General features: G+C 40.8%; 2 protein-coding genes across 4 annotated transcripts in view; both read right to left on the bottom strand.

Annotated features, from left to right (window-relative positions):
• Positions 1-16,961, bottom strand: part of klhdc8b (kelch domain containing 8B) — a 66,442-nt gene extending 49,481 nt beyond the window's left edge. For all 3 annotated transcript variants that reach the window (XM_086108472.1, XM_086108480.1, XM_086108485.1), the window contains exon 1: positions 16,643-16,961. The gene's annotated coding sequence lies outside the window, so the exon portion shown is untranslated. The remainder of the gene's footprint in view (positions 1-16,642) is intronic.
• A 1,577-nt stretch (positions 16,962-18,538) lies between these two features.
• Positions 18,539-26,968, bottom strand: LOC147210322 (uncharacterized). Its single transcript, XM_086108465.1, has 6 exons — positions 26,609-26,968; positions 24,378-24,550; positions 23,478-23,696; positions 22,384-22,544; positions 22,161-22,293; positions 18,539-20,880 (listed from the first exon to the last, which is right to left on the bottom strand). Exons 1-6 carry the CDS (start codon positions 26,862-26,864, stop codon positions 20,704-20,706), a joined length of 1,119 nt encoding a protein of 372 aa, XP_085964591.1. The 5' UTR covers positions 26,865-26,968; the 3' UTR covers positions 18,539-20,703.
• Positions 26,969-27,634: the final 666 nt, after the last annotated feature.

Here is a 27,634-nt window from a genome sequence, read left to right as displayed (position 1 = left end):
CATAGCGTCTGCTACCAACGGCGCCCACATCATTCCAACAGGAGAGGGAACCTTGTCACCATCATCTCGATTGCTTCCACCTTGACAGGCCCAAGTGGAAAAGAAGCATGACAGGACATTCACCATCTGCTTTCTGAGTGACCCTTTTCCAACTTTCTGCCACAGGTTGACAGTGACCATGGCAACCACTGAAATACCACCCAAGGGCGAAATATCCTGGAGCAACTCTGAAAACCATTTCGGAAAATACGAAAACAAACAAAAAAAACTAATACTGTAGCCAGTGAGAAGGAATAAGCCAAACTTGTGTAACTAATAATGTGACATGCTGAATAGCAACAACCTGTCGGAATGTGCTCCATGATCAAATTTGGCAGAGGCTGGGCAGTTTGTTCCCTGTAGGCAGCATAACCCTGATGGGGGAGAGAGAGAGAAACATTCTCCTCATGAGGATTCTCTTCACTGTGATCATCATTTCTTTCCCCAATATAATTAACCGTCTGCTCCATGATTACACAGCCACCAGTTAGCTCTTCACACAAATCATGAAGGTAATTGCAGTGCAAAAATGACAACGAGAAGAACATGGAGTAAAAGTGGTCCATGCATATTTGTCTCATACATTAAAGAATAATGGATCTTTTAGGCTGACTTTGTGTAGATGAAATTCATTTATATTCATATCAAGCTCTGAAGGAATTTCTTGAGCATGCGTCTGTGGGACATCGTGTTTCATTCTCACTGGCCAAGTGGGCATGACCGGCATATGACAATGTTGGCCTATGGTCGAGTTGGGATCAGGGCCAATCAGGCATACAGAGCAGATGCCCGGTGGTACTGATATGATGCTATTTAATGATTATTTTCCTCCATTTTACCCGTGGAGACCAGCCCACAATTTGGAGAGAGCAACCCATTGATTCATTTACAAATTCAACTAACCAATCAGTGGCAGAGCGACGTGATAGCCGGGGGGAGTGATGATCGCAGCCAATGTCAGTAATATCCATAATTTTTACACCATAGCAAGCAAACAACATGGCAGGGAAGTCATTTTTTATGAGACCAACCTGCGCAAATGCAGTGCGTTGGGATAAGATGATTTGGCCAATTCAATTCAAGCTGTTCATTATAGGAATTCTATTTATTTTTTAGAAAAAATGTTTCGAAAAAAATACAGGACATAATGAACAATTTTTAAATCAACATTGTTTTGGGATTAGTCAATTATGGTTTTGAAAGAATAGCCCAATGAATTAAGTAAGCAGGATCAAATAAATGTATGTAAAATGTGCAGGTCTGAGTGAATAAGTGTACCGTATTTTCCACCCTATATGGCGCACCTAAAAGCATTCAATATTCTCAAAAACTGACAGTGCGATTTATCATCCCATGTGCTTTATAATCCAATGTGTTTTATATATGGACCAATATTCTGATTTCTTGGACGTAGTATTGTAAATGTTCTGTTTGTTACAGCTGCAGTGGTTGTGAAAGAGCAATATAAATAAAGCTGTATTGTATTGTATTGTATTTCCTTTAGCGTAGCTCCATCTGGTGGATGCGTCATGAACCGCAGGCACTATTGTAGCTTCTATTCTATGCGCCTTATGATGCTGTGCACCCTATATATGACAGCAATGTTAAAATAGGCCATTTATTGAAAGTGTGGCTTTTATTCCCAAGCGCCTTGTAGTGCGGAAAATACGCTAATTCACAGCTCTTCATGCGAAATTGTCCGCTTCCACTCTATTGGGAAGACTTCTTTACACACTTGGATGATTTTCTACAACATAGTCAGGATGGCAACACAAAGACAGAATATCAAATAAACAACTGAGCCATAAAATTGAGGGGAGGACGTGTTAAGCCACCAGAAATGAAAAAGTGAGATCTTCAAAACAGTCTCAGTGGCGAGGTACACAACATCAAAACAAAATGACATCCTCTCGCTTCGTTGCATTGCTTCTCTAGATGGAAATCGAACATTTGCTGCCTGTGCCACCAAGAGGCAACACCATGCCCTCGAGGATGAGCCTCCGATCCACTCTGTCTGTCGCCACGGAGACAGCCCCGCTGACATCACTGACACCAACTTCCAGAGGCATACTCCAGTAATGGTTTTGAAACCTCGCCGCTGCTTGTTTCAATTGGACGCGGAGCAGTTCATCTTCCTGACGTAATTCTCCTCATCCAGCTTGGCTCGCCCTGTAACAACTGATGAAAGAGATCCGATGGGAAGCGACAGAGCGCTCCACTCCATTCAAGTGAATTCAATTGCTCCCTTTCCAAATTGAGTGACTCCAACTTACTGTCCGATCCAATCAAAAAACAGGAAATAGTTTGTTCGCAGCGATTACATCTTTCCTTCTTCTTTCGACAAACTTCCTGACCTGCGACCGCCAGTGTGTGTCATCTGATCACCTCCGGTGTCATCCATCACCATCAAGGCAGGCAAACCATGTAACGAACTAACAGAGTCAGAAATCGTCTAGCAGCAGAACACAAATATGGTACATCCAAAATATGACACACAATTTGCTCCGAAATGACCAAGTTAGAGTCTCCTGTTAACGTGCATGTTTTTTTTTTTAAACATGGTCAGGAAAACAGAGGAACTCGCAAACTCCACACTGATCAAAGCTGAGATATAAATCCAGAATCTTCTAATGTGATTGCAGTCTTGTTCACCGCATGTCAACTTAAACTAATAAGGAACGACGCTATTTGTCATTCTGACATTTATTTGTGTGTGCAAAGCGAGAAGAGGAGGCCGATGTTGTCAGGGCGCCTTTGAAATTATAAATTGCTTTTGAATTATGAACCCCACTAATTGTCCTCCGACTACATTTTCAGATGTTGTTGTTTTTTTGGTTTTTTTTTTTTAATGTTATGCTGCAGAAATGTTGCAACCTCCCAAAATGATGGTCTTACTGTATTATATAAAGATGTCCATCTGACCATCATTAGTGTCGCGTTTGTGGGAATCCCAGCTCACTTTGGACAGACCAGTAGGCTTTTCTTTCTACACTCAAACATTTGCAGCTGTCTAGCTCATGCTTTCATCAAAATACCACAAAAGGTCAAGAATTAAAGCACACTTTTTCGCAATGTCGAGTAGGGCCACTACTAGCCTAGACTGTGTCATCGAAAAGACAATAAATGCATGAATTGTATTTCACTCGTGGAGGAAGCTCTTCATCACCAAGTCACCAAATTACAATAGTGTACCGTATTTTCCGCACTATAAGGCGCACCTTCAATGAATGGCCTATTGCAAAACTGTTTCATATATTATAAGGCGCATAGAATAGAAGCTAAAATAATGGCTGCGGTTGCACTATCCATCCACTAGATGGAGCAAAGCTAAAGGGAATACAATACAGTACCATACAACACAGCTTTATTTATATAGAGCAAAGCCATGCAGAACTGGTCACAAACATGGACATGAAACGTATAAATACAAATGGCATTACAAAACAATTGATTCAACAAAAAGGCACACACACTTTGCGGGCTCACATCCGCAAGGGGTTAAATGTCCTTAGAAGGCTTGCTTGTCTCCTTCTTCCTTCATTTAGTCAGTAGTTAACTATTCTTTTGGTATTATCTGCGTTGCATAATGGCTGTGCAGAGCTCACAAAGTAGTTGTCTGTTTGAGTGCGTATTGGCGAATGCACAGGGCAATAGTGCCGGGCAGAACCCTTTTAGGTTGCAATTGGGTCTTGCTAATAATCACCACTAGATGACATCCGAACACGAACAGGGAAACAAATCAATGGGGAGTATAAAGAGACAGTGTAACACCATACTTAAAGTGCATCGAATTGTAGGGTGCACTGTCGGCTTTTTGGAAAATTGGATGCTTTATATGCCTTATAGTGTGGAAAATACGGTAATTCGTGTCCGTGGATGAAGCATGTGCAGCGTAAACATTGCCAAACGCAAATACTGTACTATCCAAACTGAAACTCTTAAGATAACAAATGAGCCATTTGTATTTGCCAATCCTACCGTGTTCCTTGTTATTTGAATAGTTCTCCGTGTCATCAGTAACAGTTCTTTTTTCTTCTAATGGTTGGTTTTGACTATAAAATAGAGATATGATACATTTGTCAAATGCTTCAATTGGGTCCTTAAACAGCAGAGGATTTATTTCTCGGGGCTAAAGAGAATGCGCGTGGGCAGATGTCTCACACACAAAGCCTCTGCTTGCACGTTGAACCAAGCGTTGACATTGATGTACTGTACATGACAGACTATACCAGACCGCAGTGTTCTGCCTCCATCTGTTCATTTGGAAATACGACAAATCAGTCCGGGTTTTAATCCGCAGCAGAGTCAGGGTCACATGTCACAGGTCACAGGTCACACACACACACAGACACACACACGGCCTTCTTTGCCATTGGGCACACTTTTCCTTTCATTTGTGCATTCATGCCGAGGAACAGGAGCGGACGCTCACAGTTGTTCTCATCGACAAATATGAGAACAGTGTGAAATAAAAGATACATTTGCTTAACAAGCAGACAAAACAATAATGTAGGTCATATTGCAACATCAAAGATGAATTGTGAAAAGTGATGCGAGTCCTGAAGGAGTCAACCAGGACTTATTTCTTGAAGTGCCATCAATGACTGAGAAAAGAAGAAGTGGTTCAACCATAAAACTGGACAAGAGAGAGTAGAACAAGAGATGAAAGAGGAAAAGATTAACTCTAGAATATCTCAGATTGATGCAGTGTAGGTACAGTATACATCGAAAGAAAATTGTGTAAAAAAGATGTCTGACAGCGTCAATTAGAACTCATGATTTTATTTTTGGTAGGCGAACACGTCTGGTATTTTAGATGCCGATTAGTGTTAGTGTTAGTGTTAGTGTGCACGCTCCTTCAAGCAAACAGTGATCAGATATGAGTGAAAATCAATAGGATACAATAACCGATACAAGGTTCTTGGTGCATCCATAAAATTTGAAAACACTTTATGACCTATTCTTATCCGCACAGCAATACAGTAAAATATTTTCTTTATTTTATTGAGAATTGAATTTTCATCGAGTACATCAAGTGAGTCAAATCTGGTCCACCCTGTACAGACCAACACAATGGAGCCCCCGAAGGTGACATGGAAGAAAAATAAATTAAGTTTAAAAAAACAAAACAACAACAACTGTGTGCTCTTTTGCAAAGTTTGCGAGAGAAGGGCAAAGTTTTTTGTTTGTTTGTTTGTAGCAAGAGAACGTTTTTTTTGTTTTTTTTAATGCACGTTTATGTACTTCCGGGTCAGTTTAGCTACTACTGGAACGTGATCGTTTGAGGGACAACGTTTCAGATGTCGTTCGCTTTTTTTTTGGAAACCGTATGCAAGATCGATAACATATTTTATGTATTTGTATATGAAGCTAATTTTAAAGTAAAATTCAATTAAACTCGCCCACTGGTGAAAACACTCCATCTTTGTTGCTGTCGTTTACCCGGAAGATGACCCGGAAGCACACAAGTACGCATTAAGAAAAACATTCCTTTTTGCATTATCTTGCAATCTCTTCGAGGGAATGCAAAACTTTGCAAAAACTGTAGTATGCGTCAGGATGATCATGCGTGTGGTGTGCACTACCTCATCATATTTTTCAGTGTTACTTTTACATCAGGTCATGGTGTTTATAGCTAGTGACATGGAAAAAAAAATTCTCACTTCACTTAAACTTTGATTCACCTGCTTTTGGAGTGTAAACACTTGTTTTATGTGTGTGTGTGTGTTTTTTATTCTTGCCCTCACTCAGTCCCAATCTGTCACAATACAGCTTGCTGTGTTGCTTTATACTGCCTGACTCTGCGGCACGAGCCACAAAAGGCCATGTGGGGACATTCGGCTACGTTCTCCCCACGTGGCTCAGCAGCTTCCGAGCAGCGTTTTTCCTGAATAGATGGGAGGCAACACTAAATTAAAAAGAGCAAACAACACTCGGGAGGATAGATGATGAAAGAGAAAATAAACAGAAGGTCGAGGATGGTGGTGATAAAAAAAAAAAAAAGAAAGGTGATGCCAAAATATATTAGGTTGGCCGAGATGACTGTCTCTATGGCAGCCATTGCAATAAAATGTGTACAAGAAAAAGAAAAAAAATCTGTGCTAATAAAGACGTTCGCTTGAAATTTGACACTCTTTCAAGACTTTTAAAGGGGATAATTTGGAAACGTAACTTTTTTTAATTGCTTGTATACACTTGCGCCTCTGGAGTGCCTGTTCGCCCGTCAAGTGCTGAACAACCAAATAAATCCTTTGCTATTTGCTTATTTCTGAAAATATGACTCTGCAAATAAGTCTGAGTGAGCTGTTTGAAATGTTATAATGACATCGAGAACCTGAAAACTGCCCCCGCAAAGTGTCCCCACATGTGACTTGTCAAGAACATTTGCCGCTTCGAAGCAGTGGCAGAAATACAGGACACGGAAGCACTATCTTGCCAGACAAAAGCTAGCAGGGTTAGGGGTGTTAGCACAGATTAGCATTAGCTAACAACATTTGCTTCTCATATCCAGCACATATAGTGCCCAAATGCGCCGCAAGGTACTTGTACACATGCGCGGGTCCACTTTCACAATCTTTATTATGACAATGCACATATTTGATGTGATACAAATATTATTGAATGCCAATCACAAAAATGTCATTCGAGTCAAGTCAAGTCAACTGTATTTATAGAGCACTTTCAAACAGCCATCGCTGCATACAAAGTGCTGTACATGGAGCAATTTAACATGCACAATAAACAGTAAGACAAATCGGATTCAGAAATCTAATATTGAATCAAAATAAACTATCAATCTACAATATCATTCTCTCTATCTATTGGGAATATTAGTTTTCCATTGAAATTACTCACAGATGGACTTGCACGTATGAAACCTGGGCCTTTACAGTTGAATGCAAAAAGTATTGACTGTACTTTACACAATCAACTGGAAGAGCTTTGAAATACTCTGCCTGTAAATCGAATCCATGACAGACAAGTGGACAAAGATACAATAGCTGTCAATTGATCATTTTTCAGCCAACTGAGGATGTAACCTTTCCCACGGCAAACCTGATGATATCTTACAGCACACTAATGTGGTCTGGGGTGTGACACAGTGGTTGGGAATTACTTCATGACACTAAATCTATTGTGGTGGCTGTGCGATGAAGTACTGCCTCCATGAGTGAAAAGGCAAACCATTTTATTCACAATCTGGGCTAGTAGCAGCACTCACTTTCTTGCAACGCTCCGTAGCTCCACCCTAATAGGGTGCGCAGCGTTTTAACAACCTTTTCTGCTGTTTTAACAACCCGAGCCTCGCCCCGGTTTGACCCGTTACGGACACCAGCAGCTTCACCCGATCGAACTAATTACAGCCATGTGGTCTTAAGCAGCTCTGGGACTCCACTCATCGGTAGATCGTCAACCGGGTTCCTACGAAGGCTGGATTTGTCGGCCACCTGACGTAATTTACGACGCGACTCCACCGCAGGCGGTGTCCAAATTTAAGGTGACACCCGAGGCCTTCTAATCCAGCCTTCTAATCCTGCCTTCGTTTCCATGGAGACGGGCCCTGAGCAAAGACTGCTTTCGACACGTGCTTCCATAACGCCCACGTTGCTCCAATCTTACTGCTTCCTATGCAGTTATGTTAACATTTGTTCAACACTTAATGTTGCAATTTTTGTATCTTATACATTGTTGAAATAGAGAGTTTAACATTTTCAATTTCTTCGACACCGCTCTTTTGCCAAGCGTGTGTTCCGTGTTTCCGGTGGGGTATTCGGATTTGAAGCTCCAGGCAGGAGTGGCGTGTTGGACACTTAATTACATTTGTCTTCATCCAAATTCTCAGATGCTGTCCTTTTTTTAAACATTTTTTTTTAGGTCTGTTCATCTTTTATTTCACTTTCTAGATTGATTAATTTTGGAGTAAGAGACTAGAGCCAAACACTGATTGGCGAATTGTCCTTTTGTGAACAAATGAAATAAGGTCAAGGTAAGTCTATAAGCGTTTTCATTCTATTGACTGACAAATTAATAGGGATCCAAATTAATATAGTTAAAGATCTAGTAAAATATATTTCCAGTACTAATTCACATTTGGTCACAACATTCGCATTTAGTCACATCATTCACGGGTATTTTTCTTATACTGGAATAATATTGAATCATTCTTTTAATTTTGAAGTAAATCATGGGACACAAACAAGTGGATAATCTGGATGATTTTTTTTTTCGTATTTTATCCCAAGCAAATAGGATTCATTCAAGCTATAAAGTGGAATGGAACTTTTGTTTAAGCAGCAACATCAGGATTTTGATGTCCATTTTGGTACGGTCACAGGCTAATATTTAAACCATTCATAATGGCATTAAACAGGGCCACCAGCCAATTTTACAAAAATCACCCCGGCTGGTCCAAAGCTGTGTGTCCTCTTTACCGCCGCAGCCTCAGCATGCGATTGTTGCTCGGCAACGAGCAGCGGGGCACCTCAGCTGACTGTTTGGTCAGATGACACAACTTTTTTTTTTTCTACTTGAAGTCTAAGTGTTGTTGTTTTTTTATTATAATACAAAGTAAAATGGATGCTGAGCTATCTTGGCATGGGGAAATGGTGATTGTGGATCATGGTCACTATTTTATCATGCCGAGATATAGAAATATCCATATATATATATATATATATATATATATATACACATATATATACACTCCATTCACTACAGAGGAATGATTGAAATCGCTAAACTTGGCCATACTCCTGTGTTTAGAATAATTTCCCTGGCTGGTGTCTGTCTTACTTCTTGTTGCTGCCGTCTTCCCCTGTCCTTTCTCTGCGAAGTGTACAACACAGCCATTCTGAGTCACGAAAGGCAAATGTGGGCATGGTCAATCTGAAATTTGAACACGTCTTAAAATGCTGTTGACAAATCAAGCAACAAGTTTTCACACGTTTTCTTTAAATCTCACAGTATTACGCGTTAAGGCTCATCATCAATAGATAGATGCAACTATTGGCTGCATGTCAACGCACTTTGTAGCAAATCAAATAAAGACCAGTGATGATCTGCATTTTTGCAGGTATGAAGTCATCCTTGTCAGCCATATTTTGGCAGCTTTTACTTTCTACAGGAGAATCACATTGCGCTGAACTCAAGTGTGTATATCTTGTGGTGGCAGCGCTCACACGAAGCCATCAGAGGGCATACAGTTGCCATGAGCTGATGCATCGCTCTGCCTCTGGCCAAGTCAAGATAAAGCCCACAATTCCAAGTGGCAGGCATGTGTCACACGGACAAGCTTTCACATGCACACACAAACGTGGAAGCAATGTTTTGAAAATAATCATTCGCCGCAGAGCTGGATTGTTCGCCGTGCGCTCCAAACTGCTATTCCCCCCCCGGCGGCAAATTGCTCACAGCACTTAACTGCATGTCAATAGTCACGCACTGCTGAAAAAGGTGAGATCCTCCTTAATCTGTTTCTCATAATTCCAACTCTGCATTTTTTTATTGGGCTAATTTGAGAACTTTATGGCATCAATGAGTCCGTTAACACGCACGGAAGATGAATGTTATTCATCTACACACCGTCTTTGCTGCATAATATCTCCATCTACAGTTTCCGGGATCAGGGGACGTTTTATTGGAGGACAGGGAATGTGAAGCAGCGTTAACAAATTACAAGTAGAATGCACGGAACTGAGAGTGTTGTTTAAATGCAGACGTGTCCTCGGGGGAAATTTGAAAAGCGAGAGATCATTCACTTGAAAAAGAAATGCCGTTTTATGGAAGAGGAAAGATTTGGGCAATAGTTCGCTGATACGGAGTCTCTCCGGTGTCATGTCATCCCCTATACTATGGAAGTCAGTGAAATATACACGCACGCAAAACAAGTCATGCCAATATAATGTCGGGAACAGTGCTAACAAAAAAAAAAAGGTGTTGCAGTGCCGTGAATTTGCGCCTTCCTGATGTTATTTTTTTGCATATTTATTATGGTCTGAGTCACTTAAGTGACCACTTAAGTGACTCAGACCATTAAAGCAATTCCGATACCTCCCAAAGCCAACCAACGTAAATACTAAAAAAAATATATATATATATATATTTTTTTTTAAAAAGAAGAAAAAAAAGATTTTCACGACCATTCGACGCACCGTATGGTTGGGCGCAGTCTCATTAATGGGTGCTATTTCTGTATTTTACACATAGACAAAACACACTGTATTATTGGGCGCAATTTTAAAGTGGTAAAACATACGCCGGCTTAAACATACGGCATGCATGCGCGCACGCTAAAAACACGTTAGCTTGAAGCATACGGTAGCATGCCAAGACATACAGATACAAGCTAAAAACACGTTTTTAAAAAGGCAACGGAAAACTGAGTTCCGTTGTATTTTATTTAGCCATCGTACAATGTACTCACGTTTTTCGATCAATCATCACCCAGAAATCCATCAAAGTCCTCATCCTCTGTATCAGAATTGAACAATTGTGCAAGTACCGGTAATCCATCAAAAACGCCGTGTTCCCTCTTGTTGTCAGTCACTCTCATTGCCATGTGGCTCCACAGAAATGATGCCGGCTTTGCCAAAAACTCGAACAACAGTGCAAGCAGACACGTTCGTCCAAGCAGCCACAATCCATTCGCAAATTGTGGCGTAACTCCCCCGGCGCTGCCTCTCACTCTTTGTAAAGTTGTGTTTGCCATCGATCATTCATTGTTCCCATGCCGTTCGCAACTTTACTTTGAACGCCCGGTTGATGCCGATGTCCAGCGGTTGGAGTTATTTAGTCAAGCTTCCGGGAATAACGGCAAGCTCAGAGTTCATTTGCTTGACTTGGTTTTTCACCGCTGCTGTGAGATGGGCACGCATGCCAAAAGCATAACCGATGGCTTGAAGTTTGAACTGAGCTTTGTAGGCGTGTCTCTTTGTAGAATTTATTTTCGGGGGTTCTTAGAAACCAAAACCGAAGTTGTTTTGCAACAATGCACATAGCCACACTCTATACAGGTGTTGGTACCTGCTTGGGGCGTACCTTTAGCGTCCACTTACACGCCCACACTTCACCCATTGGCGGACTTCTTCCCCGCATGCCTGTCCTCACTCACATCTGCCTTTTCTCTCTCTCGCTCTCCATATGTGTATATATACACGCCCAGCCTTCACTGATTGGCCGACTTCTTTGCCGCATGCCTGTCCACAGTCACTTCCGCCTTTTCTCTATATAAACAGCGTGTCGGCTGTCAGTCAGGTTTTGGAACTCAGCGCATAGACAAGACGCTCCGCATCATAAGGCGTCCTGTCCATTTTGGAGAAAATTTTAGACTTTTAATGGCGCCTTATAGTCGTGAAAATACGGTACCCAGAAAGTAGTTACAGGGATTCACTTTTTTTTATTTTATGTTACAGCCTCATCCTGAAATGGAATAAATGATTGCCCTCTCCTCAAAATTCGACACAAAACTCACTGTAATGATGTGAAAAAATATCCAGGGTCATTTTCTACAAATTCATCCATCCATCCATTTTCTGATCCGCTTATCGTCACAAGGGTTGCGGGGGGTGCTGGAGCCTATCCCAGCTGTCTTCGGGCAGTAGGTGGGGGACACCCTGAAGCGGTTGCCAGCCAATCGCAGGGCACAGAGAGACGAATAACCATCCGCGCTCACACACTCACACCAAGGGACAATTTAGAGTGTTCCATTAACCTGCCACACATTTTTTGGAATGTGGGAGGAAACCGAAGTACCCGGACAAAACCCACACGGGCACAGGGAGAACATTCAAACTCCGCACAGGAAGGCCGGAGCGGGAATCGAACCTTGCACCTCTGTGAAGCACTGTGAAGCCGACGTTGCTAACCAAAAACTAAGACGTCACATGTTGCTAAGTATTCACAACCTTTACTCAATACTTTGGCAGTCAAGTCTTTGTGAATATGATGCCACAACCTTGGCGCAATTTATCTAGGGGCAGTTTTGCCCACCTCTCAAGCTCAATCAGATTGCACGGAGAGAGTGTCAGCAGCGGACAGCCATTTTCAGATCTCTCATGAGATCAAAGTCATATTCAGTGATGAACCACAAATCTTCATTTGGCAAGGGGATGTTGCCGGAACTTTTGTTTGGTGCCGTTCCAATGAGATTTGTGAAGACGACCGCCTGAAGAAAACATGCAAATTTCCTCAGTCATTGATGATATGAAAGGGAGCTGGGGAAAATGGCTGTCATTACATCTTCAATAAATGCCCACGTTTGCGTTGACATTTTAGACTCTCTGCATCTAAAAGGACATTTGGGAATGATGAAATCATTTCTCAAGAATGACAACGCACGGAGCCATCGAGTAAAAACAGTGAAAACATTCCTTGTGTGGCTCAGTAGTAGATCACCCATAATTGAGTGATTCCATATTTTTTTTCCATCTACTTGGTCACAAAAAAATAACGCTTTGTGACTAGCAACTAGCACATATTTTTTTCTTAATTTGTTTCATTGTTTCTTGAAGCCAGAATGCTGCGATTTGAAATGGCTTTCGTTTTGTGTCACGTCTGATCTTTTTTTTCTGTGATGCTTTTTTTTCCCCTACAAATATAAACAGCTGACTGAAAATCCTCTGGGACTGATAATTCCATTTATACTTTTTTTATTTTTTTTTTGCCAGGGTGATACAGTATGTGCTCTGTGATTGGCTGGCAACCAGTCCAGGGTATATTCCACCTTTTGGCCATAGTCGGCTGGGATAGAATCCAGAGCGCCAGCAATACCTAATAAGGACAAAGTGCTGTCGAAAATGGATCCATAGACAGAAATGGGTGCTGTTAAGTCTGATCAAACGGAGAAATAATCAATAATATTAGTAATTTTCTTCTGCATATGCCCTACTTGTTGCAAAGCTCTCGAGTTCAGACAACTCGCGCTGGTGTAAAAGTCAGCGCTGGCCGCTTGGAACGTCCAAACTGTCCGTGGCATTTATCCCACTTCATCCTCTGATGGAAAAATTGGCTCCAATCCACACTCATCCACCTAAGTTGACGTCTGCAGTGTCAGCCTGTGAGTGTTTTGTTCATGCGCGGTAGTGTATATGCATATACGGGAAGAATATAAAACACAGTCACATTTTAAAACACCTAGCTACACACAACACATTCATTTTTCAATAGTAACAATGTGTTGGCGAAAAATCCAGAATTTAAAAGCACAAGAAAGAGAAAGAAAAGGTACTTGACAATCAACTTCTGCGTATTTGTGCTACTACGGCTTAAGCGTCCTTGAAAGCCGATGAATAAAGTTATTGTTACTATCCATCCGTCCGTTTTCTACATTGCTTATCATCACAGGTGAGCTGCGCATCCCCCAGGCGGAAAACGTGACAAATTCGACCAACAGTGGATGCCACGAAACCTGCAATCTGAGAAGTGATCATTTTCTGTAATAACTCGCAAAGTAACATTTTTTTCCCCACAGATCATATTGAACATGTAGTCAAATTGACTATTTCAACAAAAATGACCAAAACTTTTTTTTTTCATTTTAGAATTTGCTAATTCCCATTTTAAGATCTTGAGATTAAAATTTAAAATGTCATCAAATATGTTCCTGTTTCTATAAAACATAAGGACTTTGGATACAGTCAGGGCAGGGGGGGGGGGGGGGATATAAACCAATGTTTTCCAAGCTCTGAACAATACCACAAGATATGTACTGATCCATGATTTTTGGTGTACCATGACACCCCCCGTCATATACATTCGAACCACCCGCAACCAGAGCTAGAATGTGACTGTCACAAAAAAAAAAAAAAAAGTTTGACACCGGTGACCTAAGTCATGCATGACTCCATAACGCCATCCATCATTCGTACAAGGCCGTGTCCTTCTGAATGCCTGTCTTCACGGAGACTGGTCGTGATTGAAGGTGGCATTCTACTGGCACAACGAGAGCCGCCAGCGCATCAAGCAACCCTGCTCGGAACCCGACGAGACAGGCTCAGACGCCGCACGTCATCTGTGATCCTCATTATGCCGATTAGCACATGTGTTAGGAATCAGAGAAAAGAGGGGAGAAGGGGTGCAAAGGCTCTTCTCTAGGTACAGTATGTGACAGAATCTTTCTTTCGACTGGTGATCCAGACGCAGGAAAGAGCAGCAGAGGCTAGCCACTTCTCTTAAACAGTTATACCGTAATTATCTGCCCTGCAAATTTTCCATGAATCCTGAAATCTGCTCCATCGTGTAGCACCACACAAAATGCCACGCAAGACACTAAATCATTTCAATGTCACCCTGCACTTCTTTCTCATTATTTATCCCACAAAAAAAAACCAAATTTTTCAATGTGTAACCATGGAGACTGAGAGAAAAAAAAATACACAATAATACTGTAGTTGCTGTCGGAGTCTCATTTTCATCAGTAAGAGATAGTCAGGGATTTCGTGAACATTTCTTCTCATTTCTCGATGTTACATGCAGTTTCTACATTTATTCATGTTTGATTATACTTCACTGGGTACACCTGCATGATCAAATGGTATGCAACAAGACCTGATGGAGCATTCAGTCATCCATTGTCATTATCACTTATCCATTTCAGAATCATGGAAAGCTAGATCCTACCCAAGCTAGATATACATCAGTAGTATAGTCTTCAAGTCTATCCTATAGCTCTGGAAGTCAGGGGAACACTTTTAGAACTGAAGTAATATGCACTGAACGTTTTTGTTTTTTTTGTTTTTTTTCCTGGTCAGAACCTAAGCTGTACTGTTCTGAATCAGCAGCAGCTGTTTGATGCTCTTTTGGGGAAGACGATTACGATTGTCAAGGAAGATTAAAAACAGGGATAAGCTTCTCCTTGTGTCCAAAGCAAGTAACATCACAAATGACCCAGAAGCAGCAGCAGCAAGCGACAATCCTGTTCTGCTGGAAGCATGCAACCCCTCACTCTGGATATGTTTTAAGCTGCGCAAAGGTTATTTCAGCGATTTATTTGACATGACTGCTCAAAGTCAGATCCGACTCTATCAACGGACCAATGTTTTTGACTTGGTCTTTTTCTTTGATTTTTAAAGACAGGGACTCTAAGAGCAATCCTCTTCTTTATCGCCAAAAACAAATATCTTTGTTTTGTTTTATTTGGGTTGAAGTAAATTTTCGTTCATCAAGTTATATACAGTATTTTTTTTAGACAGTGACAGAACACCGAAAATGTCATTTGGGGACACCGAGACAAAATTTAAGTGGTGAATTAAACAAGGCACCATTGGGGGGTTTGGGTTAAAAGACAGACAATGACCTTTTGACCCATTATCATCAATATATCTCTGTTTAATGAGGAAACAGCAAATAAAAGGTTCTTAGTGGCAAAGACGGAGAAGATTAAGGACGGGTGAAGCAATCAATGTCGTGCACAAATCGCATAACTAAGAAGGGATGCATGAAGGACAAAATAATAAAGAATGTCTTTGTTTACGGCATAAATGAAGAACCCTCAGAGTGCTTTTCGGGATCACGAGCCAACTTCAATAAGAACTCATCAGTTATGCAACAAAGGAAATAATCATTTCACAAGGCAAAAATGTGATTCGAAAGGTCAGCGCTGAGTTCATATTGTTGGTGAACCTTGTGTATAGATTGATATCAATTTACAGGGAGAATAATATCTCTTTTGACCGTAGATTAAGAAGATGAGATGTTATATTATGTACAAAATTGCAGTCCCTTGTGATCTAATTATGCTAAGAGTTGTGCAAAGAAAATCTTGCCTTTATAAAGTTTATTATACTCAGTTTTGATTGATACTATCTATAAGTTCTTTAGATTTACTATTGTGATTGTAGTGAGATGTTGCCAATGCTGTAGTTTGGTTAACACCCTGGCCTTATTCAATTACAGGCAGTCTATAATTTTTAAGATGTTTTTGTTTTTTAAATTTCACCACATAGAGTGCTTAACATTAGTGGTCAAAATTTGTGTAAAGTATAAATTTGTTTTTTAAACAATGCGCGCAACCCATTTTATTGACATACTATGACTGCACCCAGTAAATCAGGATTTTTTTTTCAATGTAATTTTCATGAATTTCAACTGGATTGGCCACAGCCAAAAGGTACAATTGGATGGAAACATTATCATAGATATATTTAAAGAATGAATAATGAACTTAGAAATAACAAAATCAGGTATTTAAGTTCCCCACCCTTGGAAATTTCAACAATTGCATCAAAACAGTTAAACTGGGGCACCAAAAAAATAAAGTGGAGACCGACCACTTGGTTTGGAGCAAGAAAGTCAAAACATTAGGAACCTCTCAGTATGAGACATTTCTCATAAAGTGGTCAGCAAGTGTACAGTACCAATAATTCGCTTGTAAAATGAGATTCTGTTTCAATTTTAAAAAAGGCAACAGCAAACAAAACAAACCATGTCAATGGCTATTTTGGAACTCGGAGTTGACCACCAGCCTCAACAGCCCCAAGAAGCGCACATGCTCTTAAACCCATGTACGAACTACGAACTACTCTCCTGGCGATAACACAATACTTCTGATTTGATCAGTAAATACAAGCTCAAAGGTGTGTAAAGTGGTGCGAAGAAATGTTTGTACCTTGCTATCAGGGAAGATCGGTGCGAAGGTGCAGCAATGGTGCCAGTAGCCCACAGGTATCAAAATGGTCACGACATGTTCCCAGGGTGCAGGTGCCCGTTTCATTAAAGAGCCGGCATCCAACAGTTTCCGGCAACATTTATACCATCCAGCTGCGCTCCGATTTCCTCCTCACTCACTCTCCTCTCTCCACCTCTCTTTCTGTGGTTCGCCTGTGCGTAAAACTGACGCAACCGTCAAATGCGCGCAAGCTGCACCTTCCGCCTTCCTCAAGTGACAATTCAAACACTGCGACCAGCTCGTGGACATTCATCATACAAGGGAGAGAAAAGTCGGATTGTGTGCATTTCGTTCGCCTCCAACAAAATCAGGTAACTCACCTGAGAGAATGGAAGTGGTTAAAATAACTAAGTGGGACGCTGCTGCCCTCATGCGGACAAAGTAGGCTCTGCAGTCACTTATGTCTTTTACTGTAGACTTCAGGGCTTCTCAAACTTCACGAGGGAGATTTTTTTTTCCCAAGGACCCCTCATAAGCTTAACATATATTAAACCTTTCATTAATTTTGGTAAACAAATAATAAATAAGTCGCTGCTGCTGTCCTGAACTGAAAATAATGACACAAATATGTTTGGGGTGGGTGAGAAGGATAAATCGAGTGGAGGTGGTAAATACAAGGCAAGACTGCCGAGTGGTGGAGTAAACACTTCTAAAGGCACGATTTCGAAGTGGAAGACGTTTTCTCACAAGACTGTAGAAAGTTCAGTTGGTTGTCTTTCATCCTCTCCCTCCCTTGTTTCTTTCTGACTTTCGGGTTGAGTGAACGCTGGCGCGTTTTGGCTGCCGCTGCTCAACCCGTATTGTTTTGTGTTTTTTGTTATTGTAAAGTGTCCTTGGGTGTCTTGAAAGGCGCTTATAAATAAAATCTATTATTATTATTATTATTATCAACACATAGAGGCTAAAATGCTAGCTAACGTCAGGTCTAGGCCATTTTAGTGTCAAAAGAGTACATCTGTGGCGTTCATCCGAGCAACATAAAAGGTGATTAATTAGACAATCCTTGGCATGATCATGGCTGAATGTCCAACACATTCACTGTAGTTGTGAGCCAACTCACCTGTACAAAGTAAACTATGTACAAAGTAACGTATTGGCCCGAATATAAGACGGCCCTTATTTTAAGACGACCCCTTTTCAAGACTCAACTTTGAAAAATGACTTTTTGAGCACCAAATTCATTTTTATACAGAAAATAATGACAGTACACATGATAACAATATATTTGAGAGGAAAAAGCATGTTATTTTGCCTCATTCAAATCTAAAGTGCAATCACATTCGTGAATGAATGGCTTTTGGTTTTTGAAATGTAAATTACATCATAATTTCTCAACTGCCGGTTAATCTGGCCGATCTTTGACCCACTTTTCTCCAGATTGTCGCTACGTTTCTCCATTTTCTGTTATCTCTTCTATTATTTTCTTCTCTTTTCCTTCTTACCGCTATTTTTTATTTTTCTTCTTCATGCTACCACTATTTTTATTTTTATTCTTCGTGGCAGGGGTTCACTTTGGCCTGAGGAGTCAAGTTCAGCATTCGCTTCATTGATATCTAGCACCATCTAGCGTCGTGAATGAGTATAATTTCTAGACCCCGAATATAAGACGACCCCACTTTTTCAGTCTTATTTCAATGCGAAAAACATCGTCTTATATTCGGGCCAATACGGTAAGTTACAGCCGGCGTTGGATGTCTCACTTGGAAGTTTATAGCAACCGTAACATATCCTCGACTTACACAACACGGTTTAGCTCCGATGGAAGAGGAGACTAAAATCAACATATACAGAAAATAGTTTGACATAAAAGAAGCATACAAAAATTGTTCATTGAAGAAGCAGTCAAATATATGTTTAATACAATGTTGATGTTCAGTGTGTGTAATGGAATTTTTGAGACAGCGGATACTCAAAGCACTTTACACTGTTTGCTCATTCACCAACTAATGACGCAGCATTAAGAACAACCAGGGGTTCAGTATCTTGCTCAAGGACACTTTGACATGACCACAATGGCTTGGGATTTAACCACTAACCTCTGGGTTGGTCAACTCTACCACTGAGCCATGCCGCCCCCGAAAACTTTGGATGAGATGCAGAAAATTGATCTGAATTTTGATTGGCATCCTTGACAAATTTTAAAAAAAATAAACTTTTCAAAAGATATATTTGCACCTTCAAACCGTCATTAATACCTGTAACCAACGGCACCACCAACAAGCACCCAAATTACTCCCAATTTAAGAAAACCAGTAAAATGCAATTATAAAATAAAAATAACACAGTATCTTCAAGATGACAGGGAATGTTTACACTGGAGTGGACCTGAAATTCAAGTGTGAAATTCAAGTGTGGAGTAAAATGTGATTGTTTAATAAAAATAACCCAGTACAGCATCTTCAAGATGACACAGAATGTTCACACTGGAGTGGAGTGTGGAGTGAAATTCCAGGACGAGCAAAAGCCAAACAACCCTAATTTGGATAAGCACTAAATTGTACACCTCCATAGATCCCAACCTCCTGCATATGGAAGATTGTGGTCGCTACAATGCAAACTTTGTTCAAGAAAATCAAACCCTTAATTTAAAAAAAAAAATAAAATAAAAAACCCTCAATTTCAAAAAATGGCTCTGATTGCTCCACGCCACAAAGTTTCTTTTATATTTATTTAATTTTGTCTCTCATAATTCAGCAATAAATTAACTGCAAATAAAACAATATCCCTGAAGGAGGTATAAAATATCTTTGTCGACACCTAAGACGTAAAATGATTTATTAAACCCTTCTCCAACACCTGCTTAACCTTCCAGTGCTTTAACATTGCACATCATACATAACAGTAAATAGTGATGTGCAACCCAAGAGTGCATAATGCATTGACAAAAATCATCACGCAATGTGTTGATGAGCATCTAAAGGGCCAGATGTTGGGAGTGCAAAGATTTTCATGAGGTGTTTCCACAGGTATTGGCCTAATAACCTCATCATAGGATAATTATGCCTACCAGGTCTGAATAGAGGTAAAGCATTGACGAAACAGGCTTTTGGCTTCATTTGACCCCAATTACTTAAGGACCGCCACAAAGAAAAATTAAAAAATGATGTTTGAGTACCATATCTTCCACACTGTAAGGCACACCTAAAAGCATTTCATTTTCTCAAAAGCCGCCAGTGCGCCATATAATTTGATGCGCCTTACATGTGGATCAATATGATTTCTTGGACGTAGTATTTTAAATGTTCTGTAGTGCTTTGTTACAGCTGCGGTAGTTGTGAAAGCTCTATATAAAAAAAAGATGTATCATATTGTATTCCTTTAGCGTACTTCCATCTGGTGGATGCATAACACAACTGCAGCCACGACTGCCGTTTCTATTCTATGCACCTTATAATGCAGTGCGCCCTACATATGAAACGTTTTAAAATAGACCATTCGCTGAGGGTGCACCTTATACTCCGAAGCGCCTTATACTGCGTTGAATATGGTATTTATTACCTAGCTGTATTATTCATTGAGCTTCTGCTCTAAGTCAGTCTCTCTAATTTAGTGACATATTATTCATAATGTATATGGAGAAAAAAAAAAATCCACTTTTATGTTAAACTGTCGTCTTGACTCAGTGTACTATAAACTGTAATGTGTGCTGTAAACACATTGCATTTGTGTAATTATTACTACCTTTGTTAACTAAATAAATAAAAAAATAACACTTTTTTCCTCAAAACATAAAGCTTGGAGATTCATTATTTTCTTTGGGATGGTAAAATATTCAAGTCTGGCATTAATTAAATTCACTCAATAAAGCAGATTTTTCCCCCCCTTCTTCAATTTGCCAAAGTCATTATTTTGCCTTTTCTGGAAATTACTTTCATCTGAGCTAAGAATTGCTACGGATATTGCCAACATCTCCTTGTCTCTAGCATTCCAACAGATAATGATACCCTGAGATGGAGTTCCTCAAGACCAGGCGTGGTTGAGAGAAGACACTCAGCAGTGCTCTAGCCTGACCCCTGCTGGACATTCTTCTCATAGTTCTCCCGGCAGATCTGGACACGGCGGGTGAAGTAGTCGGGCTCAGAAATGGCTTTGAGAAGATCGGTCTGGATTAAGGCGATGTCATAAAGCTCCGAGATGCAGGCCGTGCGAGTGTCTGAGCCGCCTGGCTCCATGAAAACCTGGACCATACACAGGAGTCATGTTGGGTTTCTGTTCGTTTTTCAATACAAGTGCATCTGAAGCGACTTTGCATCCAGTATGTGGCTGAAATAATCACGCAACCATGCCAAAGCACAGGCAAACCTTTATGGTGTTCGTAAAGTTGAGACAAACTGTGAATTTTGTCTTGCTCTGCTGAGTGACCAATTTTAGAATGCCTAAAAGCAAAAACCTCAGCGCAACAGTTTGTGAATTATTAATGGGGAGAAAAAGATAACCCCATTGTTCGTGTGCATGCCGTTACATGCCTAACCAGAGACTGCAGTGAAAAGGGGACCAATGGTTTTAATTAAGTTAAATAATAAATTAAGTCCGCTTCCTTCTAGATTTAATTGCTCTTTAACTCATTCAGTACCAGCCAATTCTAGACCAAGTCTGAAAAGACATTTAAAAACGTCTTTGGGAGTGAATGAGGTAAAAAAAAAAAATAAATAAATAAAAAAAAGAAGAAGTGATACTGGGACGATAGTTTGTGAAAATACTTTAACTAAAACGGTAATTGTGGTTTGGGTTGAAATACTTTGTAGAACTATTAAAAACAATAGAGGCAAAACTTTTTACCAAAAGATTAGAACCTTGTCAACTGGGGAAAAAGTAGGAAAAGTACATACTTGAAGTAAAAACTCCACAAGTTGGGAGAAATGAGCAAACTCACATTCAAAGCAGCAAGACTCTGAGCATCCCTTTGTTGTTGTTGTTTTTTTTTTTACCAATTTATTCCAAATTGTGATGACATCTCCCTTGGCCTATAAAGTTTACTGAAAATTTCTTGGGCTATTTTTTGTTTGTTTTCAACATTCACCTCATTTGGAAGGAAACAAATACACAGTGCAACTCGCCAGCGGGGCAAATAAAGTCAAGTAGCTGCTGACTAGAGCACGGCATGAAGGCCTTGCGGCTCTTAATGAATTAAGCCTCTATAAATGTTATCACGTAATTGCCAGCATCCAACTTTCATCGAATGAACCAACACACGAGCACGGAGTCAGCGGTTTACTCCAGAAGAGCTGAGTCAGGGAGTTACAGTGCTTAAAGGAGCTTTAAAATGTTGTTCCCACTAAATGAGACTACTCCAAAAAAACTTGGAAAAATAAATAAATAAAAACCATGCCTCAATTAAAAGTTAATGAGGCAAAAGCAAGGCAGGAGTGAGATTACTGCATGCCGCATGAGATGAAAAACGGGTGTGGGGGGCAAGTGAAGAAATTGATCTGAGCGAAAGACCACCGTTGTGTGCTACCTTGGGATGCACGACGGTATCCTTCTCATTCTGTCGTATGTTGTCATCGATGAAGATGTGCTGAACATGCTTGTCAAAGGGGTCCAGCCACAGGGGCTTCCCACCTTGGGTGGAGAACTTCTTAGTCACCCACCTTGGATTAATTTAGTTTAAAAAAAAGTGGATAAGGGTACATTGCAGGAGCCTGACGTCACCTCGATCGCACGTGGGTAATTAGCGGTACCATTCATAGTCATCCTGGAAGCCTCCGAGTCCATCTGCACTGCTCAAGAATTGGTAGAGGCCTCTCTCGCCATCGCGGGTCGACAGCCGCTCTGCGCCTCTGGTCAGAAGAACCCCTTTCGAGCTGCAGCGGATCTTGCCTGGCGTCTTATTCACACTTAACTGAGCAGGAGAGAAGTCCCGTTAGGATTTTGCTCTTACAAGTTGTACACAACAGCACGGCTACTGGGAGAACGGTGTGCTTTCAGTCCATGACAAGTTTATTATTTTCACAAGAAATATTCCATCTCAAATAGTGGATGGAAGCGCTTCGTTATTCAACTGCTAGCTATCACATGTTCATTCGAGAGGTTTGTGTTTTTCACATGTAGTTGATATTTTTTCATTTAAAAAAAAAATCATGCTCAAAATGAATAAATGCAGTCATTGAATTATACCCCCCCCCCCCCCGAGGGCATTACTTAAGGGTAGGCACTCATTTATTTAAGTGGACTATGACACAATTTCTATGAAGGCACAGGTCATGATTTGAGGAAATACAATATTTCTACATTTATTCCTAAGACTGTTTTGTGTGCCAATATGAAAATTCTGATATATTAAAGCACGGCACGGTACCCACAGCCCTGTAGATGTTTTTAATATTAACACGCCAGAACTCACTCGTCCGTATCCACGCCGTTTTTCACATATCCGCTCGTTTTCCACAGATGGCATTAGAGTTCACTGGTAAGTGAAGGTCATGTTGAAATTGGGAGAAAAACGAATCATCCAGGACATTTTACTTCCTCTTTCAATTTACAAGACTGGCAAATTGGTCAACCATGACCCAAGATTTCCCAGAACACCGGACGTTGTGCAAAAGGACCAGGAGGAAACTCTAAACAATGACAGCCAGAAACGTTCCCAAAGGCAGCAGGTAAACAGCTTCCAAGTGGTGATTCCGAGAAGTGATTTGTTTTCAAATAAAAAGGCAGCCTTGGTAATTTACGTCACAAGAGATTGGAAATGTGTGGCAGTGCGTTTGCAAATGCAGAGTGACAGGTCTAATCTGTCGGGGAGACGATGCTGAGATTGAGTGTGACTCCACCTCACCTTTAAATCAGGAAGATCGGGAAACAAGGGATGAGCACCCTGCGTCAGTGTTTTGGATACGGCACTGAGCACACGAGGTAGGTCGCTTCCAAAAGTACGAAAGTGGATGGCAAACTCGGTCCCTTGCTGCGTTAGGTCTTTGAGCAACTGGAAAAAGGAGGGAAGGATCCAGTGGTACAGTCGTCCATCCTCCGCCTTTATTGACAGCTCTCGGTCTCCCTGTAGGGGAGGCCAGTTCATCAGCACACGACATAGTCTAAAGATCCATTTGGTTGGCGAAACTACCAAAACACATTCTGTTTGAGCGCTGAAGGCGAGCTACCTGTATTTCACTGAACAAAGTCAAATATACAGTATGTATTTGCAAAATAATCGCCAATGATTTATTTTACCTGGTTAATGTGATTCTTGCTCCTGAACAAGCGCAAAGCGTCGACAATTCAAAGCAATGAGACATCGCTTTCATTTTGACAAATGACTGTAAGCTGTTATCTGTGGGATGTGAGTGATGTTTGGTTTTAAATATGCTGCAAGTACTATATGTAGTACAGGAGCAGCAAATGTTCTTCTTTTCCCAGAAACTTTTCACTTCTTGGATTTATCCATGGTTTACCTTCCAAAGGGTAAATAGCTCACTAAATATTGTACCAGTTGTAACCCACCGGCGGCCGTAATGCATATTTTCACTAAATCCACCAACCACAAAAAAAAAAACTAAAAAACATTTTGAATGCTACAAGACCACGATAATCTTTCAAATAAAATCTGAAAAATGAATGAATTTTCTAAAAATAAAAAATAAATAAATCGCAATTCAATACTGATTGTTTATTTTCCAAAAGCCTGTCATAAAGCTTTCATGTCATTCAAATTATCCATTGTGTCTGAGAGGATACTTACCTTTTCACCTTCAGGCCAGCGAAGCAGGTTCAGGTGTTCCTCCAGAATCCCATGAAAGCGTCGACCTGCACCGGAGGTGAACCTGGGAGTCGCTCCAAACTGAGAGTAGTAGTTGACGGCATCGTCACGTGGTGGAAGCAGTGAGGGGAAGTCACTCAACCATTCCCACTTGCCTGCCAATGGAAAGAGACAGTTGAGGTCTTAAAGATTCCATGAAAGTCAGCTACAAAGCCAACTCCAAAGAAGTTGGCACACTGTGTTAAACATAAATAAAACCAGAATACAGTGACTTGCAAATCACGTTCAACCTGTATTTATCACACAACAAAGACAAGATATTTAATAAATATTTGATAAACTTTATTGTTTTCAGCAAATGATCATTAACTTAGAATTTTACGGCTGTAACACGTTCCAAAAAAGCTAGAACAGCGTCATGTTTACCACTCTGTAACATCACCTTTTCTTTTAACAACATTCAATAAACGTTTGGGAAATGAGGACACTAATCGTTGAAGCTTTGGGGGTGGAATTTTTTTCCCGTTCTTCCTCGATGTACAGCTTGCGCTGTTCAGCAGTCTGGGGTCACCGTTGCTGTATTTGACGCTTCATAATGCATCACGCGTTTTCAATGGGAGCCAGGTCTGGTCTGCAGGCAGGCCAGTCTTGTATGCGCATTCTTTTACGACAAAGCCACATTGTTGTAACACGTGCAAAACGTGGTCTGGCATTGTCTTACTGAAATAAGCATGGGGCGTCCGTGACAAAGACATTGCTTGTATGGCAGCATGTGTTTCTCCAAAACCTGAATGTACCTTTCAGCATGAATGGCGCATTCACAGATGTGTAAGTTACCCATGCCATTGGCACAAACACAGCCCCATACCATTACAGATGCTGGTTTTTGAGCTTTGAGTCTAGAACCGACCGGATGGTTCTTTTCCTCTTTCGCCGAAGACACAATAAAGGTGATCAGTTTGAACATTAAATATATCGTCTTTGTCATGCATTCAAAAATAAAATATAGTGGACCCCTAACACTGTCCAAAACTCTTTTAAAATGCAGACAAACCTCAAAGGTGTGATTTCTATTTTAAAAAAAAAACAGCAGGGGGAAAAGATGGAAAATATTGAAAAAAAATAATGATAATCTGGGGCGGCACAGTAGGCAACTGGTTAGCACGTCGGGCTCACAGTGCTGAGGTGCTTGGTTCGATTCCGGCTCCGGACTTCCTGTGTAGAGTTTGCATGTTCTCCCTGTGCATGTGTGGGTTTTCTCCGGGTGCTCTGGTTTCCTCCCACATTCATGCATGGAAGGCTACTGGGACACTTTAAATTGTCCCAAGGTGTGCGTGTGAGCGCAGATGGTTGTTCGTCTGTGTGAGCCCTGCGATTGGATGGCAACCAGTTCAGGGTGTCCCTCGCCTACTTACCGAAAACAGCTGGGATAGGCTACAGCATGCCCGTGACCCTTGTGAGGATAAAGCAGATCGGAAAATGGATGGATGGATGGATGAATAATTATCTGCTAACAGTTGAGTGCACGGGGGTCGAACCACGAGTATATGGGGGTCCGCTGTAGAGTGTCCATTGTCTGGGTACATGTTAAAAAAATACCTTCTCAAAACAAAACAGTTTTATTCTATTTTCAAAATGATTTCCATAGTTTTCAATGCATATATTGATGTGTTTGGATAATTCAGGTGAGCTTTAAATGTGTATTGTTCATTGAGAACACTTTCTCTTTTAGCATAGCCCAGAAAGAGAAGTCAAGGGGAGCAAGGTCTAGCGAACGTGAAATCTGTCTATACCCACTTTGTGGACACCCGGTACAGTTGTCTGTCGTGTTCAACTAAACGAGCCCAAATTTCACACTGAGCAATTGGAACTGTGAGTAGATTGAGGCGGGACAATTACGTCATCGTGTAGTTTTTCTTTGGTGGTGTGTCGTAAATTTTGTTTCACTTTCGGGGTAAAATATGTTCCTTGGCTCACAAAGGTTGGGAAACCGCTCCTGCAGACCCGTCTTTTGGCATACTTGACATTCCACAAAACATTTAGTTTCAAATAATAACGTAAAGTCCGATGGCGATGGAGAGATGTTCAACAGCCTTGATTTGATCAAGGCTGTTGAACTGAATTCGACAAATGCTCTCCGCATTACACCAGTCAGCACTACCGAAACTGTCGTTTTGGTTTTTCTTTTAAAGGGCTGAAGAAAATCGTTTTACCTTTACTCATTTTGCCCCAAGTTACAGTCGTCAGAAAATAATCCAGGGCGGCCACTGTCCCTTGGCACGTCACGGCGTCCGACACCAGAATGGTGTTGTTCAGGTCCACATGCAAGATGATTTTTTTCTGCTCGTGACTGGCAATACACACCGGTGGGCCGTCATTTGTCCCGTGCGCAGGTTCAGAGAGATGCCGGGAATTTGTCTCGTCCTTTTCTTCAGCTTGGTGGCTGTTGTCTCCACTGATGTCGGCCATCAGTAAACCAGTTCGTATGGTAGTTAGTTTGAATATACAGGACAGCGCTTCAAATTTGGTTGCCTGAATTGAAATTCAGCCGCTTCGTTAACTTCCTTCCTAAACCGCTTGAAACTCTTCTTTGGTGGGTTAATATCATACAGGGTGACTTGAGCGCCACCCTTTGGTGGTATAAATTGATGCAGTGCCAAGCGCTACAATCATAAACACGTCACAGAACATAGGCTGTTGTTGAGCTGGGGGGATCGAAAACATACAAATGATAAAAGTATTCTTATCTATTTTAGAAGGCCCTTAAGGTCCAGCCTGAAAGGGTTTAATGGACATGAGTCATTCAGCAGTACCTTACAACGTTATCAAATTTTGAAATTTTATTCATATTACTCATTTGCACGTATCCAGCACAGCTTTCATTAAAAAAACACCTGAATACGCGGTCTGTTACAAAGGATGAGTGGGGCGAAAACAGAAATAAATGAGATCTGCCAAAAGGTGTTGATTTGGTTAACATGAAAGAACATGCAGACATGCACGTTTCAGTTTACACTGAAGCCTTTTACAGTTGCATTGGTCGTTTAAAAGGCATTAAATGTCATGACAAATAAGACAACAAAGAAAAACGGCAACCTTTTTCACAATTGTTTTTTTTTTGTTGCTATAATTCCAATCCAGCCATGGGACCCACTAATTTCAACAGCAACTAGACAATAACCCCTAAAGAAAACAAGAGGATACGTAACACACTTTAGCTCACATTCACAATTAAATCA

Source organism: Hippocampus guttulatus, chromosome 1, assembly GCF_054856545.1.
Source record: "Hippocampus guttulatus isolate MCC_2025c chromosome 1, RoL_Hgut_1.0, whole genome shotgun sequence".
NCBI classification, from domain to species: domain Eukaryota; kingdom Metazoa; phylum Chordata; class Actinopteri; order Syngnathiformes; family Syngnathidae; genus Hippocampus; species Hippocampus guttulatus.
This window is presented reverse-complemented; position numbering and strand designations above follow the sequence as displayed.